The following is a 24,443-nucleotide window of genomic DNA, read 5'->3' as shown; positions in this document are numbered from 1 at the left end:
ATTACAACATGCAAAACTAAACATGTATTGGACTTCCGTGCCGACGTAAAACCTTGTATAACTTAAGTTTTAAGTTTAAATTTTATCGTTAAATAATCATATTATCTTCCATAATACTCAATACAATAAGGGGTTTTCGTCATAATAAAGCAAAACATTTATATTTATAACTCATGCGTTGCGGGTCCAAAGTGACATTTTTATTCCATAGGGAGTAAAAATAAGTTTTTGCAAACACAGTTGTCAATTAATCAGGCAAAGGTTTAGCCTAATGTTGCATTGTTGACAGTAGCTGGACATATCGATGATATAATGTATTGTAAACACAATCTTAATAGAAGAAATGATTTACTCACTTTCTAAATAGCAACTTATTTACAATAAGTTTTTAGAATATATATGGAATATTATATAGAATATGTTATTAGGGTTTGATTTGTCTGCTCCTTCAATATTTTAAGCTCTTACAACTGTATTTGAAAATTCATTGAGACATCATCAAACAGCTTTAGCAAAATATTTGCATCCATCACTGCATTATTATAATTGCTATGTTCATGTGAGAGATTCCCGTTTCTCCCTCACCTCTCCCAACTACCTGGCCCGCCGTCGTGGCTTTCGTCCCCAGGATTATAACTACTCAAACCCTCCCTAATTGCCGTGGCTTACGTCCCCCCAGCTTATAGAGATAAACATTCGTGGCTTTCGGCCTGCGCCCGCCTGGACAGTACATACAGTCTGAGCTGGCAGCCTTCCCCATTCTGTGCAAAAAGGCCCGAAAGTACCCGTGACCCGAAAAAAATTGAGTCAAGTAGTACCCAACCTCACCATGCTCCCGTTCCACCCATGGTCGGATGCTAGGAATGAGCCTGGCGGTCCAACGTCCCCGAGACTCGGCTTCCCATTCACGCTGCCAGCGGTCGAAACTGCGGTTGCGTTCTTCTCTGGCAGCAGTCTCTCTATCTACTTTAGGTCTCCTGCGGTAGATCGCCTGTCGCTCCCTCGCGAGATGAAAGACGGGGATGACACTGGCAATCACCATGACTGCAGGCTCGGAAACCGTGCGGTAAGCGGAAGCAACTCGCAAGGCACCTCGACGCTGAACAATTACTATTAACACTAATGATGAAACGGATCGTGTTATAATTAATCCATCCATTATGTATACAAAATATAATATACAATTTTTGGAGTAATTGTTGAATATATATACCTATATCCTAATATATAGTGTTTTTTATGTCATTAGAATGATCTATTAATGTTACTCTTATTTAACACGCCGAAGAAAGATCAAAAGAAAAATGTTTTTAAATTTTCGAAGGATATTTCATATAACAACAAATCAAATCAAAATTAATTGACTTTACTCTTAAGCACATCAGTTTTAATGCTATAAGTAATAGCTGACGTGAACACGATTCTAAAAGATAAAAAAATCAAAATCTAATAAAAAATAACATTTATTTACGAAAACCTAAAAGGATTAAACTAATCACATGGATACCTACGTCATAATACTAAAACAGTATAATTTAAAAAGTATTAAAGTCCATAAAACAATAAAACTTGTTTTTCAGTTTATAACAATTTAACAATCACAAATTTATATATTTCTAAACAAATAACAAGGAACATATTTCAATATAAAATTAATACACCAATGATTAATTCACAGACACAACACTGATCAACACGCCTCTTAAAATACCAATACGACAAGACTATCGTCATTTATTTTAAGCTTACATAATACTAAAGATAATGTTGAGTTACATTTGCATTCCATTCTCGACCAAAATAGAGTTAAGGAATCTCGAGGGTGGTGAATGGTTGACGTTTCAACCAACGCAAAATTCTAACATTACACAATGACACTTTTATTACAAGATTACATACCTTGGTACAGTCATTCTTCTCCGTAAACGTTATGTGAGTTGTTTCAAAACAGTCCAATTAGTCTCATCTGTTTCAAAAATTTACGTAAGTTGAGAGTGTTGCTTTATTTGCTATTTAAGATTCACTAGGATTTCGTTGTTTCAATAAGTAGTTATGTTTTTGTTAATTAACATGCAGTAAATGAATAATAAGTACCCATGTTAAATGCAAAAGAATTAAGTATTTCTTTTGACTATATACAATTACTGTTTATAGATAGAAAATTGAGATCTATATTAACCTTTAAATCCATAAGTTTCTATTGTCAATCTCCTTTTATAGTGCATGGTTGTTTCAATAACTTTTCAATCAGTTAGGTTAAGTTAGGTTACATTAAACTATTTGTTTAGCGGGATCAATAACATGAAACCCTGTAAAACATATTGTATGAAGAGTGTTTGAAAACTCATACTATAGATTTATACAGGGTGGCTGAAAAGTAACTTGCACCCCCTTAAACTTTTCAACCATTTGAGATATTTGAAATCGGTTTGCGGCAACCTTCTTAGATATGAGGGGCTACAATAATTATAGTCAATTTTGAAAATTATTCCTTTAGGGGTAGCGGGGGTAGGGGGAAGCTCAAAATTTTCAAATGACACGTACAACCGAGTTTGGTATCATTTTACAGGTCTTGACGAAACATAAACGGTGACATAAATAAAAACCAAAATCGGCTCACAAATAACAAAATGGCACCATAAAACATTTCAAATCCAAATAACCATGAGGGTGGCAAAAAAATTAAATTGCACCCTGGTTATCTTTTTAACTATTTGAGATATTTGAAATCGGTTTGCGGCACCTTGTTTGGATATGAAGAGCTACAATAATTATGGACCGTTTTGAAAATTTTGCCCTTAGGGGTAGCGGGGGTAGGGGGTAGCTCAAAAGTTTCAAATAGCAAGTATAGTCGAGTTTGGTATTATTTTACAGGTCTGAACGAAACATAAAAAATAACACAAAGAAAATAGAAATCGGACCATTAATAACAAAATGGCAGCTAAAAATGATTGAGACAATGGTTATTTAAAGTAATTTTGAACTGCCATTTTGTTAATAATGGTCCGATTTCTATTTTCTTTATGTTAATTGTTATGTTTTGTCAGGACCTACAAAATGATATCAAACTCGACTATACTTGATATTTGAAAATTTTGAGCTACCCCCTACCCCCGCTACCCCTAAGGGCAAAATTTTCAAAACAGTCCATTATTATTGTAGCCATTTATATCCAAACAAGTTGCCGCAAACCGATTTCAAATATCTCAAATAGTTAAAAAGATAACCAGGGAGCAAGTTAATTGTTTTGCCACCCTAATGGTTATTTGGATTTGAAATGTTTTAGGGCGCCATTTTGTTATTTGTGAGCCGATTTTGGTTTTCTTTATGTCACCGTTTATGTTTCGTCAAGACCTGTAAAATGATACCAAACTCGACTATACTTGTCATTTGAAAATTTTGAGCTACCCCCTACCCCCTCTACCCCTAGGGGGATAATTTTCAAAATTGACCATAATTATTGTAGCCCCTCATATCTAAGAAGGTTGCCGCCAACCAATTTCAAATATCTCAAATGGTTGAAAAGTTAAGTGGGGGTGCAAGTTACTTTTCAGCCACCCTGTATACAATAATAATCATACTTATATTACGGTAATATTGTTTTTAAAAGGCTGTATTTCCATAATAGGTTTGATTTGTGCCAAGAAGGTATTAGTATATGAAAAGCAACAACGCAAGCAACATGTACTTCCAATAATACATACTATACAATCCTCTTGATTAATTCTAATTACTTATTTGAGCTCCTAAAGGAGTTATAAGGCCTGGACATTGGACAAACTCTCTTCAAATGTTTCTCTGGTTGGTACAACTTCTTAGCATTCTAGCTGAGTCCCTTTAACTCTCCCACAATTCATATTGTTCTCCTTCCTATTCTTTTTGTGAATTTCATTTGAAAGCTTTAATAAAAACTAAATTGAACATTATCCTATTGGGTCTGGTGAAGACCGATGTCAAAATTAAACACTATTCTAATATATTTTGTATGTGATTATCACATGTTAATATTAACAGTATAAAGTGTAAATACAGGGTGATTGATATAAGTGTGCCAGCCGTTTTATTCGAAAACTATAAGAGATATCAAAAAAAGTTAAATGGTAAGTGCCTTGGATTTTTTATTTAAAAAATTATAGTCAAGTCCAAAAAATTATTTCAGCCGCCATTTTTCCAATATGGCCGCCAACTTTGATTTTTCTTATAGAATACCCTGTATTTTATGATGTATTCTGGTAGAAAGAGAAATTTTAAGACGATTTTATTCTTGTCATTTTTTTCATAACCCTAACCGTTTCAAAGATAATAATGGTTTAAGTTGTGAAATTTTGAATGGTTTTCGAACAAAACAAGCTGGCATGCTTGCTTATACTCTATCTCATGCAGAAATTTCAAAACTTTAACCATTATTATCTTTGAAACGGTTAGGTTTATGGAAAAATGACAAGAATAAAATCGTCTTAAAATTACTTTTTCAACCAGAATACATCATAAAATGCAGGGTGTTCCGTAAGAAAAATCAATGTTGGCGGCCATATTAGAAAAATGGCGGCTAAAATATAATGTTTGACTTGACAACAATTTTTTAAATAAAAAATCCAAGGCACTTACCATTTAAATTTCTTTGATATCTCTTATAGTTTTCGAATAAAACGGCTGGCACACTTATATCAATCACCCTGTATATCTAATAGTACTGGAAGACGAATTGTTATGATGTTCCTATTATAGTGCAAGCTCGTTAAAATATTTCAATCTAGAATGTATTTGCAAAATAATAAAGGTACTTTGGTATTATACCAACGATACCTAACTCCACACATAATAATTATAACCTAACCTAAGGGTGGTTAAGTTAGGTTAGGGAGATTTTGTTATTTAAACTAAATAAATTTTTTTTGGAAGTCGATTTATCAGTGTGGTTGGTATAAGACCAAAGTACAAAAATAAATGACGTTTTCAATAAATTCAATACTTAACTTTTAAAATGCATATTAACTCAGCATAAAAGTATACAATGTTCCACAGTAACTTACAATGGGGGCCCAACATTCCGGTCATAAAGGACTTCCAAAACTGGAACCTCTACCTGCCCCTTATGATCCATCCAAGATCATCACCCGGGACCAGTGGGGCGCAGTCCCCGGGCAGGTGGAACGTTTTGCTCCCCTGAAACATCCCCTGAAGAAGGTTAGGGTGGTTTACACACACACTGACCCTTGCTACAACGTCAACCAGTGCAGCAGGATTTTAAGGGAGCTGCAGGAAGACCATATGTGGGTGGGATGTCCTGATATAATGCACAAGTAAGATAATTTGTTGTGAAACAGGTCTTTGAAAGATAGTGTTGCTGTGTGACATATTGTAAATCAACAGTTTGTTGAACCCTTGGATTTGTAGTTAATTTTATAACATTGACTCAATTTTGTATGACACTACACGTAAATTTTATTGCATTCAAAAATTTGAACACTTGGTTGCCTAGTTGTAATGTAAAAACTAGATGATTAAACTATTAGGTAGTTGGCAGTTAGCTGGGAGATATTAAACGTTAATCTTCACATCTCAGTCCCGTATAATGGAGGACAACATAACATGGAGAGTGATAATAATTTACATAGTGAAGTATTTGTTTAAATGTAGTGTTTACTTGTAAAGATGAACATTTCGTTTCAGTTTCCTCGTAGGTGCAGACGGTAACATATATGAGGGTCGAGGGTGGGACCATGAAAGTTGTGCAATGCAAGGACAGTGGGTGCTCAAGGGTCGAACACTCGATATAGGCTTCATAGGACCTTACTTGGGTAAGACTGAGGAAACATCTTAGTAAAAGTTACATTCAGTACTCAGTTGGAGTGATAAATTCGAATATTCAGTTTTAAATGATCGATAGACTTTAAATTAGGTTGTGTACCTTTATAGGCTACCACGGTCACACACTACTCTAATCTTTCAATGACGTGGTCATCATTCAAAGACTTAGACAATGAATACCTTTAAGGGTGCTTGGAGCCTATACGTTCTAACACATAAAACAATTAAGAAACGAAAAAGAAAATTTCTCATCTCACAGTGCAACAAATGTTTAAATTACTAAGACTTTGGTATCCGAAAACATATTTTAAGATGGAAATAACTCGACAGCGCCTGTTTGAAATTATCCACGTTGGCCTTAACCTCCAAGGACTCTTAACTCAGCGTTGAATCTTTCACAAAGAATTCAGTAAATTCATGTTAAAACTCAAATTTATCATGGTAGGTTTGACAGTGTTAACTGTTTTAACTAAACGAATTTGATTTCAGAGATGGATGTACCAGAAAATATGATTAAGACGGCAAAAACGATAGTGTTGTACGGGATAAAACATAAGTATTTAACAGAAGACGTCCAAACTGGAACAGTAGACCACTTGGGAGACAAAGAAGAAGAAGAAGAAGAAGAAGAAGATAAGCTATGACACCATTGCGTGGCGTTTGACTGTAGATGTCAACATTAAAAGGGTCAAATTGAAATACATCACATGAACATTTCTTAAGAAAGTGACATTCACACAGCTCAAACTGTTTTACGTGGTTGTAATTCTTTTTGGAACGAAGAAAAATAATTTCGTCTCATTGTTAAAGCATATAAAATGTAAATAGATAGTATTTTTAATTAACCATATTGACGACGTTTGATATTTGCCTTAATTTTTGTTTCACTTATAATCCCTAGAGTCAAGGAGTGGAAAAGTAACAAGATTAATTAACAACATAAACACAATTTATTTAGCGAATTATTACTTACCCTGATATGAAGAGATTTACTGTTTATTATAATTCTATTGAATTACATAAATTAATGTGTTCTTTTTATGAATTAAGATAAAAAAGACTAGATACAGGATAATAAAAAATAAATAAAAATATTTTTAAGTCCTAACTTTATTAATATTTAAAAAATCAGATTTATAATGTAACAATTAAATATAAAAATATTATGTCACAATCGTCAACATATTTCAATCGTCAATCGTAGATAACTACTTTTGTAGTAATAAAAAAATTCTTAGGCTAAACCACTAACTGAGATATTAGGCATCTTTTAGGGACCAATTTACGTTCTACGGCACAAGAAGCAGTTTTTATTTTATTTTTTTATTAAAATGTAAATGAAGATTAAATCACTTTTGTTTTTATATTGTTTTAATACGGCACAAATTACATAAATATATGTAACAACAATTACAAATTATTTAGGTATTTTAATTTTAAAATTTTGTAATAACAAAGTACTGTTTTTGTCACGGTCTTTATAAAGTTTAATTAAAATAGTCTGATAAAGCTGTGATCTGAAATATTAGACGTATTGAAGAACCTTATCGTATCAACCGTGCATGATAGAATATTTGAGTTGTTTATATTGAGTTAATTGCCTTATCTTAATGCGAAGATAGTGTAAGTTTGATATACTCCGAAAGGTATCATGTTAAGTTTTCCGATTATTCATGTTCAGTTGGACTTCAGTTAGAATTAGAAAAATTACCTGAAGTATATGTCATTTTTAATCGAATATAGCCACTAATATTATGTATACATGGTCATAGAATGTAATAATGCCTAAACAGAAAATTAATATGTGAATTATGAAACATATTTGAAAGGTAAGTACAAAACAAGTGTTTTATTTTAACAGTTTCATTAATCCTTCAAAATAAAAAAATCATTAAATAAATTTTACTTATGAAATTTAAGAAAGGAAATGTCATTAATAAATAGGACTGCAACATTAAATTACTTTTTTTAACGAATATTTTAGGAACTGCTCTAGGAGTTTCGTAAACAATAGTATCAGGCATATTATTTAAGCACGTCAAACCTAATAATTAAAAGTATAATTACGCTTTTGCATATGTACATAGTATTAGTGAGGTATATAACAATTTGTATTTAACATCCTCCAATTAACTTATGTCCCTACAATCATCGACTATACACCTCTACTGTAGAGGTGTATAGTCAATGCTACAATTGACCTTCCTAATTTGGCACATTTATGAAACATATAATAAAATAAAACCTCCAAGGATTTTAACAAAATGAGGTTTTTATTTCTAAAAGTAGCCAATGTTAGGACGATCGTTGTACAAAATTTATGTTATATTAGATCAGTGTAGGTGGAGGGGTTTTATGCGGTTTCAAAATTATTTTATTGTAAACGTATTGACCTTATTTTGACCGTAAGTACTAATCTAAATGTAAACATCCCTCTTTTGTACGTTGCCCTAGACAGTACAGTCACACCAATTGACTGTAGAGTCTACGAAGACAAGGGGGGCCCACGTGTTGTTTTCTAAGCTGCGGTAGGAGCGGGGGTTGACCAATAAGCTACATTTAAGAACCACTATCTCCTAAGTTGTTATAGGCAGTAGAGTCACTTCAGATAGTTGTATACTCCACAAATACAGGAAAATTTCACATTTTAGTGTATAGGCTAGAGTGGAAAGCGAGTCTTAAGGAATCGCTCTAGGAACTACACTTATCTCATGTACACTTTGTTTTGTCTGTACGTTGTTCTAGGCAGTACAGTCACTTCAGATGACTCTAGACTCCACAGAGCCTGGAGATTTCCACATATTAGTGTCTAGGGTGGAGCGGGGTACAAGTATAGCTAAGAAGCTACCTCTAGGATCCTTAATCTTATCTATACTTTGTACGTTGATCTAGGTAGTGCAGTCACTCCCAATGGCTATAGACTCCACGGAGCCAAGAGATTTAGTGTCTAGGGTAAATTGGGGAGTGAGTATAGCCAATGAACTACCTCTAAGAACCACTATCTAATCATTACTTTTTACTGTGCCTTTTTCTAGGCAGTACAGTCACTTCAGATGACTCTAGACTCTACGGAGCCTGGAGATTTCCACATATTAGTGTCTAGGGTGGAGGGGGGTACAAGTATAGCTAAGAAGCTACCTCTAGGATCCTTAATCTTATCTATACTTTGTACGTTGATCTAGGTAGTGCAGTCACTCCCAATGGCTATAGACTCCACGGAGCCAAGAGATTTAGTGCCTAGGGTAAATTGGGGAGTGAGTATAGCCAATGAACTACCTCTAAGAACCACTATCTAATCTTTACTTTTTACTGTACCTTTTTCTAGGCAGTACAGTCACTTCAGATGACTCTAGACTCTACGGAGCCTGGAGATTTCCACATATTAGTCTCTAGGGTGGAGTGGGGTGCCAGTCTAGCCAAGAAGTTACCTAGACTGAACACCCCTGTACCTAAGGTTCGGTACACTCACACTAACACTGATGAGTGTACAACGGAGAGCGAGTGTCTGAAGAGAGTTAGAGATATACAGAGGAACCATATGTACAAGGGCTACAATGACATCATGTACAAGTAAGTCAAATAATACCCGACACTCTTTGACAGTGTGATGTACCTAAAGAAAGGTTCATTCGTTCATTCAAAGCTTACTTGCTAAAACGGACTAAATTATATAGCTTTACATTTTGAAATGAGCTAGTTTATCATAACAATTTAAGTAATTTATTTGAGTTCATGCACTTAAAATCTCAGTCTTTTTAATAAATTAAGATTATTTGAAATAGAAAAATGCATTTGTAATACACTTTGACATTATCAAATAGTGTTTCTCGTGTTGAAATTAAGTTTTTCGTTTTATCTGAAGCCATGTTGGCCATGATATGCTAACAATATAATTTTATATAGGCCTAATAATAAAACATAGCAAAAGTGGTAAGGCATTTTAAATAACTGATTTCAGTATATATTTAAAAAAGGAAAAATACTAAGTTAATGCCTATGTAAATATTACTGTAAAGCCCGTGCTGTATAACAATAGTTTATTGTTATAAACTTTTATAAAAATCAGTTTTCACTGCTACAAGCCCTTAGGCCATCCATGAGTTAGTTCCTAGTATAAATTATATGATTTAAATAATTAATCTTAGAGCTTGTATTGAAGGGAGCTCTTCGGCGGATATTATAGAGACCTAATACTCTATAGCGAAACCATTATTTTCTGTTCTCGAAATAAAAATACATCTTAAATTGGGGTCCATGCCACTGAGTGCAGGGGATATCTCAAAGTTAAAAATCTTTTGCGATGATCCAAATTTGAATTGACCACTATTTGAAGTTTGTCGTCTTCTTTGCCACTATACCCAGTAATATACCCACTATACCCAGCTTTTTTCAGTTTCTTGGTTGGAGGAGACGGACGAATATACGAAGGAAGAGGATGGTATTATGAATCAGAGTTACCTATAAGCTACAAGAATGATAAAATACAATCTGTAGATTTTGGGTTCATCGGTAAATACATGGGTAAGTATGTTTTTTACGATTTGTAAAAATACTTTTCATTTAGCGGAACTGAAGAATGGCAGATTTTGAAATATAGTGTCAATATGTATTTGCAGTTTAAATAAGTGAGTTTGTTAGCAGTTGACCTTGGAAAAACGAGCATCGTATGTATATTTTTTGTTTACTTCATATTTTGTCAAATATGAGCTTAAATAGTGTTTAAGACAATAGAAAAATATTATAAATGCAGAATAAAACTACAAATGTATATAATGGTAGAAACAAATCTTATTATTTTAAAAGAAATAGAACTAATAATAATAAATCAATAGCAAAATATTATAAACTCATAAAAAGTTATAAATCTATGTAACGGGAGGAACATTTTTTCATCTATTAAACTTACTACCAAGCTTTATATACAAAAAAGCGCAGCTTACCAGCACTGTAATTTTTCTTTTTTTCTATTTGACAGCAACTTAGCAGACGCACAGGTAGCACTGCCTATGTCTACTAGTTCTTTTATTTAATGTTAAATATTTTGGCTTATTAAAACTCGTATTTATTTTTAGTGACAAAAATATCTGAAAATATATTTAATTTTATAATCACAGTTTGTAGCCAATGTTTTTTTGGAATAAACTATATATTCATTCATTCATTCATAACACGTTATTATTAACAGTGCTTCTACTCAACCACATTACTAACTGCTGCTTACTTATACAACCATGTAAATACGTAAATTTTAATCCCAACTAAACCGTTTTTACAATATTAGTATTTATTATGAGATTTCTGGGATCTAGTTTGTTTTGTGTATTCAAACTGGGAAGGGTATTGTTTCTAATAATATTAATATTGAGTACTTTAATACTTTTCAATGAAATGGCGACCATACAAAGTAGGTATTTTATTATGGTCGCTTGCAAATTCTTATGAAGATTAAAGCGTTGAATAGTTTTTTACAAACCTGTTGGACATGTACAAAAGTCATAGATATAAATTATAATCACATCATTATGCTTATTATAGTAAATTTTTAATTATAAAACGATTAAGAATTTCATTCCTGACTTAGTATGAACAATTTGAGAAATGTCAGGGAATTACTCAGTAATTTATAGAAACTACCACATAAATATACAGTACTGATATGGTCCTGTTAATTTTATGGGCTTTCGCATTAGACTATGTTTTGTTTGTAGGTGAGAAGACTGCAAGCCAAAAAATGATAGATGCTGCACAAGGATTGGTGAGTTGGGGAATAAAGCGGAAAATGTTCAAACTTCCTTTCGATGTGGAGGAGTTTTATGAAGACTTCTGAATACATCTAAAGCTATTGCAGATGTTAACTAAATTCTAAATGTCTATCAAGTTTCATGACTCTTTTTTACTTAGTTTATTTGTAATGTTTATTGGAGTATTTAGTGGGAGTAATTAATTGATCTGAAAAGAGCTTTAATATACCTGCGATGTGAAATATATATTTATTAAATACTAGCTGTAACCCGCGGGCTTTGCCCCGTTTAACTTCTTAATTTTCAAGATTATCTCGTTCGCATGGCTCAATCACGTCCTGGTTGAAGTTTGTTCGCTACGCTCACTCACCTTTAGGTTGGAGCTCGTTCGCTACGCTCACTCACCTTTAGGTTGGAGCTCGTTCGCTGCGCTCACTTGCCTTCAGGTTAGCTCGTTCGCTACGCTAACTCGCCTCCAGGTTGAAGTTCGTTCGCTACGCTCACTCACCTTTTGGTTGCAAATTAGCTGTTGTCATAAATGTAAAAGAAATAATAGTGCTGCTTCCTGTTGGTAATCCTTGTAACTTTAATGCTATTGAACATCATAGAACAGAACCAACTTGTTTAATTGAAACAGCTGTTAAGATTCAATAATTCCATTTCTCATAAGGTTAACATGGGAAACTCCAGAGCCACTGGGGCGGAGCCCGAAAGGATTTTTGAAATAAGAATATGCCTATATGTTAATCGGGAATGTGAGCTATCATCATGCCAAATTTCAGCCCAATCCGACCAGTATTTTTCGAGTTTACTTTTCCCATACACACATACACACATACAGCAACCACCTCTTTTTTATAATTATTAAATACTAGCAGAGTACCCGTCCTTCGTAAGGGGTCGGCATATAAGTATAAAACGCTTATTGCAGTTATACCTTAACCTGAGCTTTGCATTATTGCAATGGAGGAGGACACAGTTTGATAAAATTTGCTTCTTTAAATTTACGGTATACCATAGTATTTACACATCTTCCGTACCTATAATATTCTACCACTTCACCTAAACAGTAGGGAAAAATAAATTACTTAAAGTTTGCAAAATATCACAAATTATTCATGAAATTAAAAACATCAACATAACTGTAAACAATCCTACTTTGACAGTTCTCATTGCGTATCACAGTTTTTTTGCTGCTTATAGTTCAAATTAGCTGTTATCATAAATGCAAAAAAATAATAGTGCCGCACCCTGTTGGTAAATCTTATAACTTTTTAATGCTTTTGCATATCATAGAACCAATATTTTTAGTTGAATCAGCTGACTAAATTATTTAATTCCTTTTAAATATGAATACTCATAAGGTTAAAATGGGAAACTGCAGAGCCACTAGGGCGGAGCCCGAAAGGATTTTTGAGAAAAGAATATGCCTATATGTTAATCGGGAATGTGGACTATCATCATGCCAAATTTCAGCCCAATCCGTCCAGTCGTTAATGCGTGATTGAACTTCAAACAAACAAACAAACAACAAACAAACACACAAACTTTCACATTTATAATATTAGTAAGATTTAAAAGCGTTCATGTAGTTACGACCAATAATACAATATGAACCAATATTTATAAAGAAAGGTATTTGAGAACAATGAAAAGAAATGAATACACCTTAATGTACGAAGAATGTGGTTTCAATGTTCTTAAACAAATATTTTGTATTTACTAGACATATCCTGTGTAACGTGTTTCTTTCTAACTTAGCCGAATCATAGAATTTAATAAACATTTTACCAACAGCACCTGAAACAAAATTAATAAAGAATTGAAGAATCATATCTTCATTAAAAAACATTATTTTATTAAATGTTTATTATGTAGCGTTTTATATAAGGTTTTAGAGAACAGAAAAAAATCGTTTTTCCAGTAGTGACAAGGTATTAAGTTATATTAATTTTATTTCTGACTTATTCGAAAAAAATGCTCCTTCTATATCGTCTAAAGTGGTTTTCTAAACACTTAAGTCACTGGCCACAGCAAGTAATGGTGAAAAATAACCATCATAATGACATTTAAAATTAGGAAACACTGGTTATATTCTTAAAAAAGATTGAAATGGCAATAAATTGGTGGAAACTATAGATAATAAGTTTTTTTCATATCAAACACAATATCTACAAATTTGAAATGAAACAACATGTATGTAAGAAATGCAATACAGATTCCATTGAAAGTGGTGATTATAGACATTAAACAAGATTTTTAAGCGAATCACTGATGCTTTAGTTAGAACTGTAAACACTATCGTAGACTGGTTTGATTTTTGAAATGATGAACTTAATAAAAAAGGATTGTATGTATTAAGTTGTAATAAATCTAGGGGTAATTATTCCACCAACAATCAACAGAATTTATATTCATCATAAAGCCGCAAAATCCCAAATAAATAAATAAATAAATAATATGCCTAGCAACAAAATGGTGTTTTAAAATCTAAATATAAAAAAACTAACATAAAAATAAAATATTAGTTGTAGAGTTAAAAATTATAAATGAATGCCCTGAATATTGCTTTGTTATAAAAAAGTAAAACACATTATGTTGCTTCGTGGTAATCACAGACGATGGTTTCTTTCTTAGGTCTTCAACATTAGGATCCATGTTTAACAGGTGTATTTTAAAGTCTTAATAAATCAAAACATAAAATACCCCTTTCTTTGGAGAAGGCCGTAGCATGTCAATACAGCAAATTAGGGATGTTTACGTGTTGAAATCACACTTTAGAGCTAACCTTTGCACATTTCTTTTTTGGAACATGCTACGGTAATTATAGTACAATGTGTGTACAATGTATGTGTAATTATCGAACAAAATCGTTAAACCAAGCAGTTAATAATTATCAATATCTGTTATCGACAACGACCACGATAACGACTTAGACGTTTACTACTTTTATCGTTCAGTTAACGCTGGTTACTCAATGGATGGTTACAGTGTTCTGTCTCTTAGAAGGTAGTGCAGGTAAACATCACGTAAAGTAGTTAACGTTAGTTTAAATATAATATGCACTGTTTATAGTAATTATAATTAATAAAGTCCATCTGTTATAATAAAGTAGTAAGATGCATTCGAACTATAACCTAAAAATTAGGCATGACGTTATAAGTCTAAAGTAAAATCCTATATTTACATAAATCAGACATTTTATAAGAATAAAATTTATTAATTTGTTTTTTAAAGTTGGAGAGCTTATAAGCTTTAAAAGTCCTTAGACATCTTGATTTTTTAATGAGTGAAAATTTTTAAATGTCGCAGTTCTATTCTTAGAACGTTTTTGTAGGATCATAGAATAAAAGCTTTTTAAAAAGTTCTTGTTCCTATCGTTGTTACAACAATAAATTGATTATCAACGGCTAATGTCTTTAAGATAACTACTGCTTTATAAGAACAAAAGCCTAATAACACGAGTGAAATATAAATTTCTATAATTTGGGTATTAGAATAAATTAAAAAAAACTAAAAGTCTTATTAGAAAAAGATATTACTTCTCTGTGAGTTAGCTACGTTTATGTTTTAATTTCTTTATAAATAATTTAATTTTAATTTCAAAGCTTTTGCGACAACAATGACGATACCGTCAAATTGTCCTCCCAGTATAAAAACAATGTGTTACGTTTAAACACTTACATCTGTAATTATATTAATTATTTAACACGACAGGTCTTTGAATAAACACCGAAATGGTCCGATCGGCTGGAAGAGGCCGAAAACCGCAATGGAGGGCGGTGATTCCCGAGCTGTTAAAACACCCGCCAAAAAGCAACATTCCCCCGCCTTTAGAGATGATTACACGTGCCGAGTGGTCTGCTGTCCCTTGGATGCACATGGATAGCGACATACGACTCAAGTTCCCCATTATGCACTTGAGGCACACATTTACGGATACCGATGAATGCAAAAACCCTGAAGAGTGTATTCCTTTTCTACAACAGTTGCAGAAGGACAGCCAGGAAAAGGGGTTTCCTGACCTTATGTACAAGTAAAGTAAATATATTTTATATGTATTTCTATTGAGAATTTGCTTTAGAGTTTTAATTTACAGTGCTGGTACTGAAATGTTGAGTTGATTTGAGTTAAGTGGAGTAATGCAATAGTTAAATATTAGATTAGGATGTAGTTCTCATTGACAGTTAGAGAAAATGTAGGGACTAAGTTATTGTGTTTTCTTCACTGTTATTTAATAAAGTGATAAAAGTGAATGCATGAGAATTACAGTTGAGTAAGTAACAGTTTTTTTATTGGAAAATCCAAAATAATAATGAAATTATCAGAATTTTTATGATGGAAGTTGTTGCTGCCAGTCAAATTTTTATTATATGTTAAACAGTAAGTTAATCATAAATAATCTACATTATCCTCCTATCGTAGAAATGTTATGAGGTTTGCACCTTAACATGATTGGTGCGTTTTAAAAATACCAACCCCATAAACTTCTTATATTTTGTAAATAAAACAAAAATGGTATTCTTATATGTTTTCTTTGTTACAAGTTCGATGATTTATTGAAGTGTTTTACATTCATTCTGTAATATCAGAACGTACGCTAAATGTTCCAGTTTCCTGATTGGCAGCGATGGGATGCTGTACGAAGGACGCGGGTTTGACTGGAAATGCACGGTGTTTGATGATCCCTGGGTCGACTCCAAGGGAGAGAGCTTAAACATCGCATATATTGGGAGGTTCCATAGTAAGTTGGATAATTGGTTTGGTGGTAAAAATAAAAAAAATAAGTGAACACAGATAAGTCACGTAATAAATTACCTTAGGTAATTATAAACATAAAAATAAGGTTGTGCTCCACTTTTCCGTCTCACTTAAACTCTGGAGAAGATTGTGCTAACAACCGTAAAATATCGAAAATATCTATTTTTATATCCCACTAAATGCTAAAATATTTTTTAAGGACAATTTGGAGTCACTTTTGGAGGCTTTGCACCAACTGAAATTAAATCTTCTATTGTTCAAAACTATTTTACAAAGCTAACATTCACCTATTCTTATTACAAATAAGTCTTTACATATACAATTGGGGTAATTTCAGATGTGGTGGCACCTTGGAGATTCAGACTGACCGCAAAGCGACTGACAAAATGGATGCTTCAGAACTGTTTACTTCACGAAGACCACGAAATGACCCCTTCTATATGCTGGCCTGAAGACTATAAAGCTGATTTTAAAATACCCTCAGCGGCGCTGGACACTGACGTGTTGCCCAAACAAGAAGATTTTGGGGGCAATGAAGGAGATCAAAACGAACATGATGATGGCCTGGATGGATTAGGGGCAGGTGAAGGTGAATCACCTGAAAATGCAAATGCAGCGGAGTCTGGAGAAGATTTTATTGTGGATGAACCAGCTGATGCAAATGACGTGGTTGATGTGCCTGAGGATGTGTAAGAAAATCCGTGGAATCTGTTTTTGTATAGTATTTTGTATTGAACTTGTCTACAAAATAAAATAATTTTGATCAACTTAGATTCACAATGTTCACATTTGTACTTCCAGGAGTTGATTAAGAACTGTGTTGAATATTTAAACTAATTTTAGATTTTCTTAAGGTTCATTCTTTCTTGTTCAACACTTGTAATGCATGCAGATTAGGCTGTGCTGTGTGTGTGAAGTAATAGTGAATGTTGAATAATTGAACTTTACTATCGGGGGATATACTTGTTTTAAACCCAAGAACATTATGTAAAAAATGGCGTATTAAATTTACAGCCATAATGACAAACATTTGATTAAACAAATTAAAACAAATAATAATTCTAGCATTGGAGTTTTATAGGAAGCTCCAAAAATTATTATAGATATTATGCCCATAATTGTAACTAATCACACCAAAATGCGATAAGTAAACATATTTTAAATAAATACAGCTATTTACAAGCTTACAGCTACTCCCAATCTGTCAATCTAAAATAATCAAATTGAAGCAAATAAAATAAATCACGTATTTTATAAAATGTTTGGCGTAATAGGATATTTTTTTAAATTGAAGCTATACAAACACTAATATTCCATGATTTTAGTTTTTGAGCTAGCTCTCTTAAAATTACATCCACCCATGGTATCAGTGGTGATAATTATACAGCGATAACTCGTACAAAACTTGCACTTTTAGTGGTGATTTAGCTGTAAAGACGATAATAAGTCATGAGTTAAAAAAAATGTTGGTCATATTAGGTAATTGTAAACAGGATCACCTAATAAAGTCATAACGCAAAAAGTGTTTTAATACATATGACAGAGCTAATATGACTTGAAAATATTTATTGTGTGCTTTTTATTTTTTGGAAATGGAGGAATTAAATGTGAGGCCAGATAGGCCAGGTAAGCTATTCTCATGTACAATAGGCTAAGTAAGAAGTTAACATTCGTTACCACAAGCCACGAGTCATAGAACTGTCTATTATTGTTCTAGAAAGTGTTTTAAAATCCCTGGTCGACTTATAAATAATACAGAAAATTTATGTTACAAGTTTTTACAGTATTATTAATTAACCTATACAGTTTGTTTTTAACCTATACATTATTAAAATCACCTTTTGGTCTAGTTGAATTACAAAGGAGTTCACGGTTAGGCTTTAAATTTTAAAAATGCAATCAATTAAGTATCACCAGGATTGTTCAAAGAATTCTTCCTAAGCTCGTAAATGATTTACCACAATGCCCTTTTTTACCATACGTAATGTATTTGATATTTTGTTCTTTTTGTTTGATTAAAGTTCAGCAACCTGTGCAATGGTAGAAAGAATAAACTTTAATCTAGTACAAAATTTGTTCAATTTTCTTTAATTTTAAGGCACTAAAGTTACCATAGACCTCCCTAAAACGAGCCCGTTGGATGAGAAAGTTACCATTATCACCAGGGATGAATGGGGTGCCGAGGCACCTGTATGGGAAACGGCACTCCCTTGGTTACCTTCCTTTGTCCGTATCATTCACACGGACGCGCCTACAGCTTGTGCGGACCGGGAATCATGCATTCGGGATCTCAAGGAGCAGCAGAAGAAGGACAAGGAAGACGGGTTTGCTGACATCAACTTCAAGTAAATACCTCATAAAGCTTTACATCACAATCATAAAAGTTACAGACAAAATGTTACTTGGATATTTCTCTAAAAGCCTATCGATAGTACTGAAAATGAATTCCACTCATTCAATTTTAACATAAGTTAACTAGCTTTTTAGAAGAGGAAGTCATAAAAATCTAATTAATTAGATATTTATCGTAGGTCATAAAAAGAAAAGTACTACAGCCGAGAAGTCGCCACGCTTAAGTTAGGAGTTACTTGTATCAAACCAAGTAAAATGCTTGAAAATGGGGAAATTTACTTTTTCACTATTTCAAATAAACTCTTCGATTAAGACTTAAGTAGGTAGGTACCGGTATATTTTTTTGGGCCAAAGGGATTATTGTTCCAACGCTTGCAGTTGGTTTTTATTGGCCCCATTTAAAAAGGTCTTGCTCAGTAGTATAATTTTTCCTGTGAATACTTTACAGTGATGGTTCTTAATTTTTTTTTACGGGATTTATAGAACAAATTTTGCTTTTTTGATACTTATACATTACCTCTATTCTTGGGGTTTAAAACCTGTAGATTTTTATTCATTGTGTAATCTTAATCGAACAAAAATTGTTTGAAGTAAATATGCCATGGCTCCAATAGGTTTACAAAATCACGAATCAAAATTTGTGTTTCACAGAATGTTGACAGTTTTCTCGTAGGTGAAGGAGGCACTATATATGAGGGTCGAGGCTGGAAGTTGGACCACGAACTGCCAAACGAGTACATGGAAGTGCAAGGCAAATGCATCTCTATAGCCTACATGGGGGACTATAAATGTAAGTGAATTATATCAATAACGTAAAAGGTTACAATCAATTCAGTGTTACCTTCCATGCAACAATGATTTACAAACAATAACTACATTTGTATGATGAGCATTTATTCTATGACACAAATTAATAAGTCCAGGTTATGTAAAAATACTATTTAGGGTACGTAAATTTTGGTTGGCACTTGCAATATCTATTGGGTTACCCAACAGTATCAAATATTTAAAAAATAAAAAAAATAAATAAAAAAGTAAAGGCGGTATCAAAACAAACCGTAAAATAGATGCGTAAGTGAAAAAGGTGTCTGTAATAAACTACTATTATTAGAATCATCAATTTTGTAAGTGAATGTACATCCCACCTCCAAGAAACCACTTTAGCCATTGGTTTTTTCTTTAGTAGAACATATTTGAGAAGGTTTCTCGTAGAGCGTGTCACCATTTAAGTTCTATTTTTCACAGGATAAGCTAAGCTAGTCTTCTGTTGAATGTGGTTGTGAGAGAAAACGTCATAATAAAAACCAGCCCACTCAGTTGCTTGTTCAATTGACCCAAGTCACTTTATTCTTAAGCTGCCTACAACACAGGGACAAAAGTTCTTCCTAATCTATATCAACAATCACAGATTGCTGAAAAATACTTGAATGCTTACACCTAAAGCTGTTGCAGAGTTGTTGTGTGTTTAAGTACTGCAATTTGCAGCTATTTACGATTGTATCAATGTGTTTTCCAGATGAATTACCTCCGTGGGAGAAAATGGTTGGAGCGTTCAATTTGCTGGTTTACGGAATTAATCACAAGCTTGTGAGCCCTTTCATGGATTTCCAGCATTTAGTGTTTGACAAATCAGCTGGATAAGATATTTTTTGTTTTTTTGTGCGTCAACGAACTTAAATTACTTGTTTTATTGAATTATGCTTAAGCTTATCTTCAATATGGCTCGGTGGTAATCAAGATCATATCAAAGTTAAAAGAACTCATTAGGATAAGTATTGTTTGTTCACAATGCTATCGTTGTGTTAGACTTAAAGCAGTTTGATTTTGTGAAATAGTGTATTCATAATATTTAAATGAAGTGCATAGGCACCACATGTGAGTATTCATAAAGTGTTTATTGTGAATTGAGATTTATTATTGACTTCATACCATTGTTTGCATAAATGTTTAGTACTTAATTTTCATCAATGCTTCTATCGATGAACATGTATAGTATAAATAAACGGGAGTAAAACCCAATTGAAGTGTCAATCTTTCTAATCTTTTCTGAATTTTTTTAAAGATAATTACAGAAAGATTCACTCTTTTGATAACTACTTTAACATTTTCCTCTAGGAATATCACTTTTGGGGGATAAACAAAGTCTAAATAACTGATCTGAGAAAAGTGTGCAGCTTTTAGAAGGTTTAAAACTGGACTCAGCTGTCTTTGATTATTGAGCTTTTAACAAATCATCCTGACTAATCATCCTGAAACAGCTGATCTTAGTAACAAAGCCACAAGGCATAAATTTCCATCCTTAACTCATATTGGGAGATCCATAACTCAATATGCACATAGGGGGAGTTCCTACCACTATTGATAATGATAGTAATGATTATATTTTTGAGCTTGGTGTCATTTTATGGGGAAATGTAATGGCTAAACAATAGATTTTGATATTTTTTACGAAATTAGCCACATTCTGACATTTAAGGTATGCAGTCTGACTGACCACAGTGGAAGATTTTAAAATATTTATTACAAGTTTTATTCCAAAAATATCTCAAATTATACCTTCAACCTCCCAGGAAGAATGGTAGACCGAGATAAGCTCTATCATCTCCGTCTCAGGGAGAAGGAGGAGGGAGGCCCTTCCTTAGACATAGTGACTAGGGAAGAATGGGGTGCGCAGCCCTGTACGGCACTACGACCACGAGAGACACCCCCTCGTGACGTCATCATCCCCATGGACCACGTGACCTTCACACACACAAGCACAGAGCCCTGCTACGACAGGGAAGAATGTGCTCAAGTCTTGAGGAGAATCCAGAACGATCAACTTGCCACCGTGGAACTGCATGATATGACCTTCAAGTAAGTGTAAGATTGTTGATTTATCCAATTATTGATCATTTATAAGGATTTATTTCGTTAAAGAAACTGTTCAGTGGATTCAGTTTTTAATTATAGAAATGGTTGTTACATTTGGTTGATCCAAACTAAGAGTACGCTTTTAATTATGTCATTGGATATTATACTTTTGAGATCAATGAATTGAATTAGTATCTTAAAAATGTAAAAGCATACATTGAGAAGGTCGTTAATCTTTCACATTCTATCCTATTTGGCAAGAGTGTGTGCTTGTGAAAGTTAAGTTTGTGTGTCCATTGGGAAGGTCCATTTAAATTTAAACCCTTATATAGTAAAACTGGTGTCTCTTTTTATTCAAATGTCAATATTATTTTTGATATTTAAATCTTAACATTGCAATACATGATTGTCACTTATTCTAGAGACTAGCAACTTTACTATTTATGTTAAAAAATGCACTGTTACGGTAATGACGTACTTTTTTTTACTTGGACTAGTTATCCCTCTCTTGTCATCATCATTTTATCTACTTCTCATAGATGACAATAACACACAAACAAAAGGATAAATATAGCATATCAATACTATTACAATAGCTATATCACAGAGCTATTGCACTTAGTCTTGCAATGTGTAATATTCATTATTCTCGAAGTGTGGCTATTATATAGTACTAAGGAGTGTCAAAGTTAGTTTTGACACGTAATTGTCATGATTGGGGGGAGCGAGCTGGTTTAGTGGTTAGAGCTTGGGACTTCGGTTCCTGGGGTCCTGGGTTCAAATCCCACCAAATCACAAATGGATTTTATCTACGTGATAATGCTGCAGCCCCTTGGTCTAGCCTGAAGTAATGTGAAAAACTATTCCGGGCTTGTGCCTATGTGCCTAGCATCTTAGGACAAACTAATTTATACTTGACGTGTAATCATTTTTGATTGTCATTCAGGGCATGTCAATGCTATTTTGACGTGTTACTGTCAGTTTCATGATAGGAGGTGATGGTGCTGTCTATGAAGGCAGGGGATGGTACAAAGAGCCTCATCGACCGCTGTTGTATGAATACTTAGAAAATAGAGGCATCGAAGTCGCCTATATCGGAGAGTATGAAGGTGAAGTATACATTACCTTAAATTACTGTTAATTTACATTTTTATCTGGCCAAATTGATTGTCAGTTGTTTAGAAAGACCGCAGACGAAATCCTAGTTTCGATTATTTGTTTCTCACTATTTTTCGTGATAAAGAGTTTATGTTATTTGAAGAATGATTGTTAGAATCATCGGCAATAACAATATTTCTTTGATTTATAATATGATCTTGTCTTAAGGTTAGAAAGCAGCTAAATCATAACCAATACACAAACCCATCAAACTCTTACAATCGTCAAATCTATTACAACCACAAGAAATCCTAGTGCTAAGAATGAAGGACTTTCTTTACATTTTTTATGTTAAAGAAATTTAACAACACTACATTAACAACACTACAATTCAATACCATGTTCATAAACTCATGGAGAATTTATCGAGTCTAGGAAACACCAACCCTATGTTATATGCTACATAAAAACTCGATTTTACATAACACATTACATTGTGCACTAATATATATTTAACCTTAGATCACGGGATATAAACAATAATAAATATAGACTACAATAACACAATACAACCTAATATGGTTAAATAAAAACTGAAACATCAAAGGGATAAAAAAGACACATGTAAAAGTTGAATAAACCTGTTTAAAAACGTAAAGAGCTCTTAAAGGTAAACACGAGAAAAGCGAACGATCTTAAGAGCTCTTACATTGCTCCATTAACCTAAAGATGGAATACGGCTTTTTGAGATGCTTTGCTTTTAATAAAGAGCCACATCACTTTTGCTTAAGAAATAGTAAAAAAAGATTTGTAAATACATACATAAGAACTATTTTATTGTTTTATCTATACCCTTACCCTTTAGCAAAAACTAAGAAGGATACAATACTCCTCGTGGAATAATACATTATTTTTAGTCAGATATAGTTGAATCCGTCTTAGTGTTACTGTATTTGAAACATTTATGAAAAAATGCACAATGATTCAATTCTTTACAACAATATCAATAATTTGAAAAGTTATTCTCTAGCAGTCTTTTGATTTGCTTTTCAACTAACATTAAGGTTGGCTTTTTAAGGTTGGTCAAAAATAAGATATCTTCAAAATAATGTTTTCGTCGTATATGTTGGGTATATTAACACTTTAAACAAGAATTAAACACAAAAACTATTTTAGACGCTATGTACAGTATAAATTGAATTTTTAATCGTTGGTCGAGGCCATAAATTTTTGCAAAAGTATAACACTGAAGGAATTATATGAAACGAAAAATACCGGGGACACATGATCTTAAAACAAAAAATCTCAATGAAATGAGAAAGGGGGAAAAGTTTAAAAATAAAAAGATTTAAATATTAATCTACACTGTCTAATCAATACTCAACCACAACAGCTCAGTTTAAAGTTCGTTTGATAGTCGAACGTTGGACATTTTCCTAAGTAATTCATTACTTACACTTGCGGAACAAGAATAAACAGTAAAGGAAGAATAATGTATGTGATATTAATGTTCAAAATTCCCAAAATAATGGGGTTTTTACTTTTTCAGATGTTCCTCCTCCACCTGAAATGCTAAGAGCAGCTTTTGATTTTTTGCTCTACGGAATGAAGATAAAGCTTATAAAACCTACGCACAAATGTATTCATTTAGCATAAGTTAATTATATCATGCATTGTAAGTTATTTTATAATATAATGTTTTGTATGCCAATTTCTAATAAATATTTTAGAAAATAAACATCGTTGGGATTATTCGCACTCCATATAAAACGCTTAAATATTCAGTTAACACATGTGTAGTTATAACGATTTCGTTGGATGTTTTCT

At 32.9% G+C, this 24,443-nt stretch overlaps 5 protein-coding genes across 6 annotated transcripts; all 5 read left to right on the top strand.

Annotated features, from left to right (window-relative positions):
- Positions 1–1,803: 1,803 nt before the first annotated feature.
- LOC128988071 (peptidoglycan-recognition protein SB2-like) lies at positions 1,804–6,536 on the top strand. The gene is made up of 4 exons (XM_054409266.1): positions 1,804–1,983; positions 5,026–5,303; positions 5,674–5,801; positions 6,301–6,536. The coding sequence occupies exons 2-4, from the start codon at positions 5,035–5,037 to the stop codon at positions 6,453–6,455; spliced, it is 552 nt and encodes a 183-aa protein (XP_054265241.1). The 5' UTR covers positions 1,804–1,983; positions 5,026–5,034; the 3' UTR covers positions 6,456–6,536.
- A 2,608-nt stretch (positions 6,537–9,144) lies between these two features.
- On the top strand, positions 9,145–11,678 carry LOC128987970 (peptidoglycan-recognition protein 1-like). The gene is made up of 3 exons (XM_054409121.1): positions 9,145–9,381; positions 10,205–10,332; positions 11,520–11,678. The coding sequence occupies exons 1-3, from the start codon at positions 9,155–9,157 to the stop codon at positions 11,636–11,638; spliced, it is 474 nt and encodes a 157-aa protein (XP_054265096.1). The 5' UTR covers positions 9,145–9,154; the 3' UTR covers positions 11,639–11,678.
- Positions 11,679–14,498: 2,820 nt separating this feature from the next.
- Positions 14,499–16,348, top strand: LOC128985339 (peptidoglycan-recognition protein SB2-like). Of its 2 annotated transcripts, none has more exons than XM_054404754.1 (3): positions 14,499–14,570; positions 15,270–15,582; positions 16,166–16,348. In XM_054404754.1, the coding sequence occupies exons 2-3, from the start codon at positions 15,290–15,292 to the stop codon at positions 16,341–16,343; spliced, it is 471 nt and encodes a 156-aa protein (XP_054260729.1). In that variant the 5' UTR covers positions 14,499–14,570; positions 15,270–15,289; the 3' UTR covers positions 16,344–16,348. The 2 variants fall into 2 exon arrangements, with proteins under 2 accessions (XP_054260729.1, XP_054260728.1); XM_054404753.1 differs by having other exon boundaries at positions 15,270–15,588.
- Positions 16,349–17,741: 1,393 nt separating this feature from the next.
- Positions 17,742–24,272, top strand: LOC128984963 (peptidoglycan-recognition protein 1-like). The gene is made up of 7 exons (XM_054404334.1): positions 17,742–17,939; positions 18,412–18,658; positions 19,328–19,455; positions 20,182–20,540; positions 21,236–21,521; positions 22,500–22,627; positions 24,166–24,272. The coding sequence occupies exons 5-7, from the start codon at positions 21,241–21,243 to the stop codon at positions 24,270–24,272; spliced, it is 516 nt and encodes a 171-aa protein (XP_054260309.1). The 5' UTR covers positions 17,742–17,939; positions 18,412–18,658; positions 19,328–19,455; positions 20,182–20,540; positions 21,236–21,240.
- LOC128984966 (peptidoglycan-recognition protein LF-like) lies at positions 17,906–20,306 on the top strand. The gene is made up of 4 exons (XM_054404336.1): positions 17,906–17,939; positions 18,412–18,658; positions 19,328–19,455; positions 20,182–20,306. Exons 1-4 carry the CDS (start codon positions 17,906–17,908, stop codon positions 20,304–20,306), a joined length of 534 nt encoding a protein of 177 aa, XP_054260311.1.
- Positions 24,273–24,443: the final 171 nt, after the last annotated feature.

The sequence above is a fragment of the Macrosteles quadrilineatus genome, unplaced genomic scaffold (genome assembly GCF_028750875.1).
Source record: "Macrosteles quadrilineatus isolate MER2022 unplaced genomic scaffold, UCM_ALF_1.0 Scaffold_2__2_contigs__length_208266976, whole genome shotgun sequence".
NCBI lineage: Eukaryota > Metazoa > Arthropoda > Insecta > Hemiptera > Cicadellidae > Macrosteles > Macrosteles quadrilineatus.
This window is presented reverse-complemented; position numbering and strand designations above follow the sequence as displayed.

What these genes read in the sequence shown, in the direction of transcription:
- LOC128988071 (XM_054409266.1), top strand. Translation starts at nt 5,035, where the DNA reads ATGGGGGCCCAACATTCCGGTCATAAAGGACTTCCAAAACTGGAACCT. An exon ending in TGTCCTGATATAATGCACAA is followed by an intron (nt 5,304 to 5,673) that starts GTAAGATAATTT and finishes ATTTCGTTTCAG; the next exon opens with TTTCCTCGTAGGTGCAGACG. An exon ending in CTTCATAGGACCTTACTTGG is followed by an intron (nt 5,802 to 6,300) that starts GTAAGACTGAGG and finishes ATTTGATTTCAG; the next exon opens with AGATGGATGTACCAGAAAAT.
- LOC128987970 (XM_054409121.1), top strand. Translation starts at nt 9,155, where the DNA reads ATGACTCTAGACTCTACGGAGCCTGGAGATTTCCACATATTAGTCTCT. An exon ending in TACAATGACATCATGTACAA is followed by an intron (nt 9,382 to 10,204) that starts GTAAGTCAAATA and finishes AGCTTTTTTCAG; the next exon opens with TTTCTTGGTTGGAGGAGACG. An exon ending in GTTCATCGGTAAATACATGG is followed by an intron (nt 10,333 to 11,519) that starts GTAAGTATGTTT and finishes TTTTGTTTGTAG; the next exon opens with GTGAGAAGACTGCAAGCCAA.
- LOC128985339 (XM_054404753.1), top strand. Translation starts at nt 15,290, where the DNA reads ATGGTCCGATCGGCTGGAAGAGGCCGAAAACCGCAATGGAGGGCGGTG. An exon ending in TTTCCTGACCTTATGTACAA is followed by an intron (nt 15,589 to 16,165) that starts GTAAAGTAAATA and finishes TAAATGTTCCAG; the next exon opens with TTTCCTGATTGGCAGCGATG.
- LOC128984966 (XM_054404336.1), top strand. Translation starts at nt 17,906, where the DNA reads ATGGAGGAATTAAATGTGAGGCCAGATAGGCCAG. An exon ending in TGTGAGGCCAGATAGGCCAG is followed by an intron (nt 17,940 to 18,411) that starts GTAAGCTATTCT and finishes TTTAATTTTAAG; the next exon opens with GCACTAAAGTTACCATAGAC. An exon ending in CTACATGGGGGACTATAAAT is followed by an intron (nt 19,456 to 20,181) that starts GTAAGTGAATTA and finishes TGTGTTTTCCAG; the next exon opens with ATGAATTACCTCCGTGGGAG.
- LOC128984963 (XM_054404334.1), top strand. Translation starts at nt 21,241, where the DNA reads ATGGTAGACCGAGATAAGCTCTATCATCTCCGTCTCAGGGAGAAGGAG. An exon ending in CTGCATGATATGACCTTCAA is followed by an intron (nt 21,522 to 22,499) that starts GTAAGTGTAAGA and finishes TGTTACTGTCAG; the next exon opens with TTTCATGATAGGAGGTGATG. An exon ending in CTATATCGGAGAGTATGAAG is followed by an intron (nt 22,628 to 24,165) that starts GTGAAGTATACA and finishes TTACTTTTTCAG; the next exon opens with ATGTTCCTCCTCCACCTGAA.